Source organism: Vipera ursinii, assembly GCF_947247035.1.
Source record: "Vipera ursinii genome assembly, chromosome: 3".
In the NCBI taxonomy this organism is placed as follows: Eukaryota; Metazoa; Chordata; class Lepidosauria; order Squamata; family Viperidae; genus Vipera; species Vipera ursinii.
In genome coordinates this window covers 115,998,682-116,011,007 of record NC_139516.1, presented here as the reverse complement: position 1 = coordinate 116,011,007, position 12,326 = coordinate 115,998,682, and the positions used below count along the sequence as shown (strand labels likewise).

Here is a 12,326-nt window from a genome sequence, read left to right as displayed (position 1 = left end):
AAATTAATTAATTCTTGTCATCTGATAGTAAGTTGCTTAACTGAATTTAATTAAATGAATGATTGGGCCAGCTGGAACTTTTTGTATGGTGTGACAAAAAAAAAACCTGTAGTGGATTTCCAAGGACCAATGTTACCCATGTATAGTGTATTGTAATTCTAATTCTCAGTCTCATAAACCACATTCCTATATACTTCCATCTTCCATTTCTTTTTTTCCAACATTAGTTGGTTTTTTGAGAAAATAAGTAGATTTCTAAATAACCTTAAATATGAAAAGAGTCGTTAGTATAAAGATTATGCATTTTTGGCATCAATTTTCTTTCAATCTGAAAACTCATGTTTCTGTACATCTCACAAGGGAAGGGTTGATTCTCCCTCTACCTAACATGTGAGTTTATCTTTTAGGTATGCCAGACTTCAGCAATGGGATAAATTCATAATACCATTTGAAAAAGCAAGGCGGTTGGTGAGGAGAACATGCGCATCACTCTGTTCTAACCATGGATTCTGCAAACTGGTGGAGTGTGAGACTTTGTTGTTAAGAAAATATATAGAAGAGAGGCCTGACAAAGTTCGTGAGATGCAAAACAGGATAACAAAGGTAAGGGATGTCAGGATGGGTATGCAGATGAGCGGGGAGGGATCACGGGACGAATCCCTTTGGACCTCCATCCAAACTGCTGGCGACAGTGGCGGTGGCAACAGCCACCTGAGCGACTCCTTTCCTCAGCCAACTACCCACCCTACGCGACCTACTCCTTGCCTGACCAGCCAGTCTCACAAATCCCAACTGCTCTTCTCCTTGTGCTCCTCCCCACTCAAGTGGCAGCAGCTGCTTCAGTTTCTCCACTCCATCCAAAAGGAAGAAAGCAGAGGCGCAGAGCAGGATTGCTCTCAAGAAGACACAGGTGTGCTGCTCGCTCACATGCACCAGCCTTATTGAGAGCAATCCCGCTCTGCACTTCTGCTTCTTTCTACTCAGATGGAGCGGAGAAATTCAAGCCACTGCTGCTCAAACACTTTTTATCAACACCTCTTTACAAAAAAAAGATGTTGGGAGTTTGGAAAAAGTGCAAAGAAGACTAACTAAGATGATTAAAGGCCTGGAGACTAAAACACATGAAGAATGATTGCAGGATTTGGGAATGGCGAGTCTAGAGAAAAGAAGGACTTGGGGACATGATAACAGTATTCCAGTATTTGAGATGCTGCCACAAGGAGGAGGGAGTCAATTTATTTTCCAAAGCACCAGAAGGAAAGACAAGAAAAAATGGGTGGAAACTAATCAAGGAGAGAAGCAACCTGGAATTAAGGAGAAACTTCCTAACAGTGAGGGCAATTAACCAGTGGAACAGCTTGCCTTCAGACATTGTGGGTGCTTCATCACTTGAGGTTTTTAAGAAGAGGCTGGACAGCCACTTGTCTGAAATGATATAGGGACTCCTCCATGAGCAAGGGGCTGGACTAGAAGAGCTCCAAGGTCCCTTCCAGCTCTATTCTGATTGATTGATGTCAATGTACAGTAGTTCCATTGAGGACTACAGGTTGAATATGATTTGTCAGCCAGTTTTGAATCCATCTGGTGGTGATGCTGTCTAACCCACATTTTTGTAGCTTACTAAGAAGTGGGTTGTAATCTACTTCATCAAATTCTTTACAAAAATCTAAGTACACTATATCCACAGCATTTTGCTGATCCACTAATTTACTTTCTAATTCACTTTGTTTAAGAATGCAGCAAGATTTCTTTGGCATGATCTGTTTTTGATGGACCATTTTGTTGGCTACTGCTTATAACTTTGTTTGCTTCTAGGTGTTTACAGATTTGTTGCTTGATTATCTTTTCCAAGATCTTCCAAGATGATTGGTCTGTAATTTCCTGGATCTGGGTTTTTTTTAAATCTTTTTTGAAAATGGGGACCACATTAGCTCTTTTCCAGTCCTTTGATAGTTCCCTGGTGCTTCAAGAACTTTGAAGCATATGTTTCAATGGTTCTGAAATCACATCTGCTAGAACTAGACATATGGTCCATTAGGACCTGATGGTTTGAATTTGTCTAGAAAAGGAATCTGTTCAATCTCCCACTTGATGCAGTTTTTTTTCTCCCAGTTGATGTCAGTATAGTTAAAGTCTCCCATTACTATAGTGGTGTATTTTCTACATACATTGGTTAACTGATTAGCAAAAAGTTTATTTATTTCTTCTGCTCGGTTGGGTGGCCTATGGCAATGTTATTCTTTTTTTCCTTTTATGTTGACCCATATGCATTGTATGCATCTACACATTATTTAAGGTACTGGGACTAAGACAGAACATTGAGGTACCCCACTTCATGCTTTCCTCCATTGAGATATAGTTCCATAGAGGACTATATATTGTGTGCGTTTTGTCACCTAATTGCAAATCTATCTGATGATGATATTTGTTATGTATTGGGCTCAGTTGTAACACCACGTGGTAAGCTGGAGCAGCTAATGGCTCTCCAGCAACCCAGACTCCAGGTCTCCAGTGCTGCTATTGGCTGTCCCTAGGTGGCAATGGGTTGCTTTAAACCCATTGGCTGCCACCTAGGGGCCAGGCTATACATTGCTGCAAGCTGCAGCCCAATTCTCAGTTCAGATCCTGCAAGCAATAAACCATGAGCTTTGTTGAACTCACTTGCGTCGTGCGAAGAACTCACTACACAACAATATCTATCTCACATTTCTCTATCTTATCAAGAACTAGGCTTTGTTCTGTCAAATGCCTTACTGAAGTCTAAGAAAATTATGTCCTTTTTCCACTAATTTAATCACTTTGTCAAAGAATGCAGTTATCATGATCTGTTGTTAACAAGCTTTGCTTGTTTCTACATGTTTGCAGATCCATTGCTTGATTACCTTTTCTAGCATTTTCCCAAGTGCTAGTGTCAGGGTGATTGTTATGTACTGGGCTTTTGGAATATCACCACGTGCTCTGCTGGACAACCAACGGTTCTCCAGCATCTCAGACAGGACGGCTCCAGTCCTGCTATTGGTCAACTTTGGGTGGCAAGTATAGCTTCAATCCGATTGGTTAATACCATAGGGCCTGGCTATATATATTGAGGCAGGGTGAATCCAATCTCTCAGTACAGTTTCTGCTTAAATAAAGTATGTGTTTGTCTGCGTGTTCTCGTTCCTGCTCCTCAGAGCCCATGACATAATAGTGATAATCTGTAGTTCCCTGATCCATCCCCCCCACTTTTTGAAGATTGGAATCACATCAACACTTTTCCAGTCCTCTGGTGGTCCCCCCATACTCCAGGAACTTTGATAGATTTAGTTCAGTCGTTCTGAAATCACATCTGCCAGCTTCTTTAGAACCTTGGTATACAATCTATCTTGGCCTGGTGATTTAAATTCGTCTAGTGTGGATAGTTGTTTTCTTGCCTTTTTAAATTTATATTCTTACCCTGTCTTCTATGATACTATTTTTGATTGGCTGGTCTGTTTTTTTTTCCTTTTGTGTAAAATATTCTTTGCACAAAGAATGAATACTAAGTAGTTCCGCTTTCTTCCTCCTACCCATCATCTCCATGCCTTCTTTTTCCATTAGTGGAATGATAATTTCCTTGACTTTTTTTCTTATTTTTCAATGTTGAAAAATCTTTTTAGATTTTTTTTTTTGGCATTTGTTGCAAGTCTTTGTTTATTCTGAGCCTTAGGTTTCCTGACTCCATCCTTGCAGATTCAGGCTATTTACTGCTGTTGTGTTTTAGTTATGTGTCCATCTTTCCTTTTCTTTATACTTGACCTTTTAGTTTCTCAGTTTATAAAAGAGTTCTTTATGCAAATATATTTTTTCTGACTTAGTTTTCTACATTTGAAGTATAACTTCATAATTCATGGCCTCTATTATTACTGTGATTTATTGAGTAAATTATGATCAGTCAAACAACAGTTTAAGGTGTTGTGTAATGCATGGTCTTACACATATTCTGTATTCCAGCATTCAATAGCCTCAGTTACCATGGCCATTGATGAAGAATGCTAGCTAATATAGTTCACAAATATTTGTAGAGATATAAATGATGCATTTTCATTCCAAAGTCACATAATCCAGAGTTCCCTTTAACCCTGGCACAAAGATGCTCTGCAAATCATTTTTAAATAACATCCTCATTACATTATGTTCATTTGGTCCTCAATCCCAAATGGAGGCACCTTATGTCTGTATATTCCATTTTTCAAAATAGTGTTTTGCCCCTTTCCCAACACAATGTTTTTCTGTGGCAATGATCTAGGATACTTCCTTGACAATATTTATTTTATTTTTTTATTTTTTTATTTTAATCCCATTTATATCCCGCCCTTCTCCGAAGACTCAGGGCGGCTTACAATTTAAGCACAAACCAATGTGCTTAGCAATAGCCTTCATTCTATGTATATGCCTGCTTATTAGGGCTTTTGGGGCCCCCCCAAGCGGCATTATTACAAAGTCAGCTTATTGCCCCCAACAATCTTGGTCCTCATTTTACCTACCTCGGAAGGATGGAAGGCTGAGTCAACCTTGAGCCTGGTGGGATGCGAACCTGCACTAATTGCAGGCAGCTGGTGTTACTTAAGGAGGCATTAGCCCACTGTTGCTATGATTAGCAATGCTTACTATTTTTCTTGGAAATTATCTTTTTGCCTTTGGTTACAAACCTAACACTCTGACATGACTATTCCTTTTTTTTAAATAGAATTTGGATCAGGTAATGAACGAGTGTTCTATAAGCCCAGTCTACTATTCCAGGGTTTACCACCTGAAGGCCTATGTCCAGCTGATGCTTGGAAATGATGAACTCAGCCAAAGCTATCTTGAGAAGGGATTCTACAGTAGTGATATCTATGGAAATCGTTTGGAGAAATCCTGGCTAGAGATTAGCAAGGTATTGCTTTAAAACTGATTAAAAATCAGAGGTCACTAGAACATTTTTATATAAACCTATCATTATTTACCCTTTCACAATATTAAATTTAAGGATCTAGTCCTATTTTATATGTTTGTATATGTGATCAGACAGATAGATAAATTCATTTTTTAAAGAGAGGAAATTAGCCCTGTTTAAAAATTTGAGACTTCTGGTTTTGCATCACAGCGAGACAGACGCAGGAAGGCAGAGCTCTGCTGGGGGCCCTAAAAGGGCCTAAAGTCACCCCAAGAAGTGATGAAGAAGGAGGGGTGGCTCATTGATCATGGAGAAATTGTGGTCTTTCTGTTTGATCTGAGGAAAGCTCTCCAAACCAGCAGGGGAAAGACTGGCTACATTCCTGTGGCCAGCCATTAGCCAATGACAACCAAAGAAGAAAGCACTAACCTGCTGATCATAAACAGCGTGTTAGAAACTGGGTGAGAATATTGATCCTTTCTTTACTATTTTACAACTGAATTTCCTGGGAAAGGCTCCCAAAAAGCTAAAAAACCTCCAAATGTGAGAAGGAAGGGGATTGTAGCCCCACCTTTCCAAAGGAATGGAAGCGGCATTTTAATTTCTTTTATGGGGGACAGAAATACATAATACTGAAGTGGAAGTAATATAAAGCTACAGTTTTGATAAATTTGAGAACTGAGATAATTGTTAAGATTTTCTCTTTGGAAAAAAAAACATTGAGGTGAAATATAAGAAATCAACCCTTTGTCTTAAGAGTGAAAAATGGATTTTTAGTGACATCTAGTGGTGGTTTTGAGTATAGCACTACAACTAGCTTCCTGGCTGTTTGGTGACTCCTCGCTTAATGGAGAACAGCTGGAAATAAAGGAAAATATTTTGGCATACTTATCAACCTGAACTTCTTGGACTATAAGCACCTATTGAGCTTGGACTTTTAATCTCAAGAACTATTGGGAGAGAAAGAAAAATGACTTTTGAACTGTTTTCAGGGTGGTTAAACATTTTGAACACTTTGAACATTGTGGATTACAACCTTGCCTGACCAAAAATTCCTGGACACCTAAGACAAAGGATCACTACAAAATATTGCTTTTAGGACTGGACCCATATTCTGGAACCTAGTGGATTATAAAGGCTACACATGAAGACCAGAAAACTAGATGAAACTTTGTTCTACTCTTATTAAGATTGGTGATACTAGACAAGACTTGCATTTGGAGAACATAAAAGTTTTGACAGATTATCTGGAGGGGGGAAACAAAATGGATGTTTTACACACAGCTAAAAGTGGTAAGAAAATATACCTTGCACCTCCATTTGATGCCCCCACCCAGGCTAATCAAGGATCTCCAGGAATGATGCCTCAAGAAAAAATAAACACCTTTCAGAAGGAAATATACTCTATGCTACCACTAATTCAGCAAACAATTGTCATACACAAAGAGGACACGAAAAGAAACCATAATGAGACAAAAAATAATTTAGATACTATAAATGAGCAAATCTCCAAATTAAATCTGCAACTAGAAAATTCTACAATGTTTTTACAATTCATACTACAAAGTATGAACAAATAAACCAGAAATTAGAAGATGAAGCAGAGGAAATGGACCCAGAGATGGAAGAGATAAAAGAAGGGAAATATAAACTACTATATACAAATAAAATACTGCAAGACTTAGCCATAATAATGAAAATGGAAAATGCACTTTACCCCTTAGGTCTGCAAAATATACCTGATGATAAGAAAGAAGATTTTAAAAAATAGAATATAGAGCTGTCAGGGGAAATGTCAGAACTTGGGAGACAAAAAAAATGAAAACAGAAATTGAGGGAGAAGGAAAGTGGGAGTTGCTTAAGGAATATAAATGGGTGGAATCCCCCCCCCAATACGCTACCTAAATAGTCTTCCTCATGCCAAGCAACTTTTACGAAAATAGAAAATTCCTGAGTGATTTAATTGCCTTGGCTTGGAGAGCTGCTTGGCAAAGAAAACGAGAGTTAGACTTAAAAACAGAAGATTTGACCTATTAGAAGGTACATTATATGATTAAATATTTGTTTGAATAAGATTACAAGAATGGATGACCCTTAGATATAATTAGACTTTTATAATGAAAGATATAATTTAGAATTAAAATAGCATTCTTTTTTGATATGGGAAATATGAAAATAAGAGGATGGCTGGTATGAATAAAACTCTTAGCCATATAAATGTAATTAATATTGAGAAAATCATAACTGACAAAGATATTTCAAATATTGATGGGGAATCAAACCTTAACAAGAGCATGAAAAACAGGATATTGATGTATGAATTGATATTGTTATTTGTATAATATTAGTAAAATATGATGAGGATGTTTATATTTAACTTTGTATGCATCAACAGTAGCAAGAATTGTAACTGTGTAATGAGGGGAAAATGGAAAAAATATGGGGAAGAAAGGAGGATCAGGGGAAAAACACTGGATTGTGCAGTACTGAACAGAAGAAGAAGTTAATGTTAAATATGTGAACCCAGACAACATGTTGTTTACTAAGCACTAAAGATTGTAATTCTTAAAAATCAATGAAACATTAAAAAATTGATTGACAATTAGATTATATTTAAACTATGTACAGCATAGTGGGTATAACAGAATAACAGAGTTGGAAAAGGTCTTTCCTGCTGAAGCAGGAGCCCCTATACCACTCAAGACAAATGGCTGTCCAATCTTGTCTTAAAAACCTCCAGTGATGGAGCAACCACAATTTCTGAAGACAAGCTGTTCCACTGATTAATTGTTCTCACTGCCAGAAAAATTCTCCTTAGTTCTAGATTGGATCTGTCTTTGATAAATTCCATCCCTTCCCTCAGGTGTTTTGGAGAATAGGTTGTTCCACAGAATAGGTTAAAAATCCGTTGACCAGCTGTCAGTCATTGTGAACAATAATTGAGGTGGTGAAGTTTCATACATTTTGTAAGGCACCTCTTCATGCTTCTGTGAATCCTAGAACCACCTACTGGCAGCCAGCTGAATTTTGAAATTGATGTCGCCTCTGTCCTACGCAGGCAGGGGCCTCGTGATAATTGAGCTGAAACCCTTAGTGTGGAGAAAAGGAAGACTATATCCTAGAATAAGGTGCAGAACATAACATATAGGAAGGTAAATTAATCAGTGATTCCTCTCTGGAAATGAAATACTACCATACCACAAAACCTTCCATTCTTATTTTGTCTAATAATAATGTCAACAAATATAATTATTTCTTCCTCTACTCACCTTCTGATCAATTGTCCAACTTTTCATATTTCCTAGGAGTGGTGGTTCACTGGAAAAAAACCTATGGAAGATTTTTGGCTAAAAGCAGTTCCAGATTTTCCTATATGGAATGTAAACATGACAGCCCAAGAGATGGGGGCTTTCTATAAAAACATGTACCTGTTGAAGGTGCCAGAACTGGATATAAACAACCCATTCCCAGAAAGTGGCTTAGAAGAATAATAGTAAATTGATTGCAGGAAATCTTGTCTGAAACAAATTTTGGTTTCTTTGTTCTCTTAATCAAACTCTACCTTTTCCTATGTTAAATCCAGTGTGGGAAGTCAGTCAGCCCCCCCCCCACCCCGAGAAAGAAATATTTTGGGAAATATTTTAAAGGCAGAATATATTTCCCTAAAGGATTTTAAAAGTAGAAACCAACCCCGGCCCCAAGTCTCTCTGTCCCAAACAGAAACCAACTCTGCAAAATGCAGATTTGATAATCTTGTCAGAAAGACTGCAGTCAGGAAACTGGGATTAGGAAGAAAGATCCCTAGAATCAACAATCCCTGACACCAAAAAATCCAACAGTCATCAGCCACAGCCCCAGGGAAGCAGGATATGACCTTTGGGACATAATAGGATTAACCCACCATCATCAGAATACCAGAAAGGCACACTCAGACTCAGATCAAAGTTCATGCCACAGGAACAACTCCAAACAAAAGGCTCCAGAGGGTATAAAACCCACTCCCTACATATGCTCACTTTTTTCTTCCAGAGCCATATTTCTGTCTGGCTCTTCTCTTCAATAAACTACAACCTTCTTTCTAAAGCAGTCGCCATGTTGTTTATTCCTGGCTTGGACTGAACCATGATAAAGACTTTTCCCTTCAACAATTTGGCACCCCAGAATGGGACTCCAACATAACCTCTCCAATGGACTGAGACTGGTAAATCCCATCTTGCTGGCAGCAGAACCCTTGTGTCTGTGGATGGGTTTCCCAGACCCTGCCCATGTGGAGCCAGGGTAGTAAAGGGAGTTTTGAGTTTGAGCTCAAGGGCTGCTTTGGAAAGAAGGTGAAGGTGAGTACCTCTAAATTTTAACTTTAAAGCCCAGGGGAACAAAGGAAATATGTGTATGTCTCTCTGTGTGAGTGAGAAGACCCTTTTTCCCAATCACAGTTGGATTTTGCTCCCTCTGGTCTTTCCTAACTGCAGAAAGGATCTGTTCAAGTGGCAGATCCTGGAAAGCATGGAGGCTTGGCCATAGTGCAGTACCTTTTGTTAGGGAAAAGGGAGAGGCTGTGTGCAAATGGAATGGAATGAGTGAATGAGAGAATTGGATTTGGGCAACCAGCTGGTAAGGCCCTGTAAGCAAAGCTCATCTGTAGAAGGGGCTCATACTAGTGCACAAAGCACAGGTCCTCCCAGTCTCCTCCTGAGTCTGAAAACTGAAGGCAAGGTGATAGAAGGAGGCCGTGTACCTGTTGCGGCAGGTCCTCCTCAGACCCTTTTTGGTCTGTAAAGTTATGGCAGGGAATTCCCTAGGTGTTGTGATTCTGTGCCAGCCTGTGATCCTGGCAGCTGGCTCTGGGGAATCTGAGGAGTAGGAGGAGGGGCCTGGGGAGCCATCAGAGTTGGAGAAAGGCTCTGATGAGCTCCAAGACTTACATTCCAGTGAGGAGCCTGGCCCTTCCACTTGTGCTCAGGATGGGATGCAGCTGTGTGGGAGGCTGGGTCAGACTCAGAGGACACACAGCTGGAGGACATGAGATGCCTGCAAATGAAGACAGGCCAAGAGAGTAGACCAGAGGGAGGCAATGGAGTGATTCTGGGGAAGGAGAGAGGGCATTGAGAAGCCACGCCTTGAGGACTGAATTACAAAAAGGAAATGTGTGGGCGGTGCTGGTTGCTGAAGGCAACGTACTTCATGGGATCATGTTATTGCCGGTGAATAATTCTCTGTTTTGCATTGTGTTTCGTGTGGACAATTTTCTCCATTTGGATTGTGTTTTGTTGCCTTTGTTTTTGGACCATTTGGCAGGTTTGTTACCAATATTAAAAGGGGTTTGTTTTCTTCTGAGTCTCCAGCCTACTTGTCAAAAGGGGTTTTGTCCTTGTGCATTTAACAAGGATGTACATAGGCTGGGACAGAACACTAGGTAGGAAGGGCCTGTACTTCATTAGCGAACGGATGTCCTCCTGGGCAATTTTTTTTGTGTACCCAAAAACTGACAGGTGGGGTGGCAGGGATAGTGTTGCTAAGAGTGGCTGGGAAGTGCCGTTAGGGACCTGGCTAAGCCAATTGAACCCCACATCGTAAGGAAATCATGGTTAGCTGTAATTTGAGGGTGGGAATTAGATCACCTATTGGAGATTTGCTCGAAACGTGGGATGAGAGGCGAGTGCCCATCTTGGTAAGATGGTAAGAAAAAGGAAGCGAGCAAAACAAATTTGTGAAGAAACTACAACCTTCTTCCTAAATCAGTCACCATGTTGTTTATTCCTGGCTTGGACTGAACCATGATGAAGACTTTTCCCTCAACATCAGAGTGTAGTATTTGATCTGTATGTTCTACTTTTAAAATTTCTTATAGAAAAATCCTTTTATCTTTCAGCACTTTTTTATTAGAATTATATTCCATCTTTCAGGTTACATATTCTTCCAAAGCAACTCATACGTTCAACGATGATTAACTCTTAAGAATTTTAAGTGATACTGTATTTTGAAATGTGTGGACAATAATTACAAAAAGTGTAGTTACTTGCATTCCACAAGAACTCTCTAGTGCAAATTTGTTGATCTTTAAATGAACCAACTGAAAAAAAAATGACATTAAATATATAAAAGCAACCGTTGTGAAATGTTAAAGCAAAGTATAAACATCTTAGTAGTAGTTAGCAATTAGAAAAGAAATGAAGAGGTAGGGTGCACTTTTGAGTGCTAGTTTTTACATGATTTTTTATTACATTATATCTTCTTGCATCTCTATTTTGCATCCAATTTTGCATGGTGTTTTTGCAATAATTGAACTCAAAAATAAAAAAAACACATAGTTATGGTTGCCAGCAGGTTTGGAAAATTCTACAAAGGAGTTCTACTTTCAGTGTAAGTCTAGAAAAACTAGAAAGAACGTTGCTTTGGGTCTTCCTGCCGAAAATACATAAATATCCTATCTGGGATGATAACGAAGATTCTTATAGGGAGGAGATGAAGGCTTTGGTGGACTAGTGCAATAAAAATGACCTGGTTTTGAACATTAATGAAACAAAGGAGATCATTGTTGATTTAAGAAAGTGACGGCATAGTCATACTCCATTGCAGCTGTGGAGGTGGTCAATAATATTAAGTACCTGGAGGAGTGCAGATAACTAACAATCTGACTTGGTCTCTTCATACATTATCTTTAGTGACATGTGCAAACCATTTTGGTGAAGCGTGCATTTCTTGCTTTCTCCTTCTGCGCTGGCCACTTTTTACAGAGGCAGGATTGAAAGCATTTTAACAAATTGCATCACTGTTTACTTTGGTGGTAGCAGTGCCTCAGATAGAAGGTCCATACAGACAGTGGTAAGGACATTTGAGAAGATTATAGGAAGCTTGCTTCCTGTTATTCAGGATACTGCTTATAAGTGCTATGTACTTAGAGCTTGAAGCATTGTTAGAAACCCCACACATCCACTTCACGGTGTGTTTCTGTTGCTCCCCTCTGGGAGAAGGTTTCCAAGTATGGCAGAACTACTAGATTCTGTAAAAGCTTTGTTCCTTATGCCATCTGTCTTGTAAATTTGCAGGATTCTTTTTTTCACCATATATATGTATACATTCGAACTAGACTGATGTTTCTCTGTGTCATATATGTGTCTATATGTGGGTATATGCATAATGTTTTTTAGAGCTGAATGCAATGAAATTTCATTCTAATGTATGCTGATTTAGTGTACATTTAAAGTGACAATAAAGTTTTTATTCTACTCTGTTCTATTCTATTCTACATGATATAAAATAATTGTCAATCTTGAAATATTAAGAGCAACTATATGGGGAAAATTTATTAGACAATACCTTATTAAATCTCTACAGGCAACTCTTGAGATGTAAATAAAGTGACCTTAGGAACAGAAATGAATAGGACACACAATGGAAAATACCACATATAAACATTTATAAATAAAAT

The 12,326-nt window shown here is 38.8% G+C and overlaps 1 protein-coding gene across 1 annotated transcript in view; it reads left to right on the top strand.

The window, feature by feature from the left end:
- Window positions 1-8,388, top strand: part of ADCY10 (adenylate cyclase 10) — a gene marked incomplete at both ends in the record, with an annotated part of 87,913 nt that extends 79,525 nt beyond the window's left edge. The window contains 3 exons of the mRNA XM_083358158.1: window positions 408-603; window positions 4,709-4,897; window positions 8,203-8,388. Of these exons, the coding sequence (XP_083214284.1) occupies window positions 408-603; window positions 4,709-4,897; window positions 8,203-8,388 (571 nt within the window). The remainder of the gene's footprint in view (window positions 1-407; window positions 604-4,708; window positions 4,898-8,202) is intronic.
- Window positions 8,389-12,326: the final 3,938 nt, after the last annotated feature.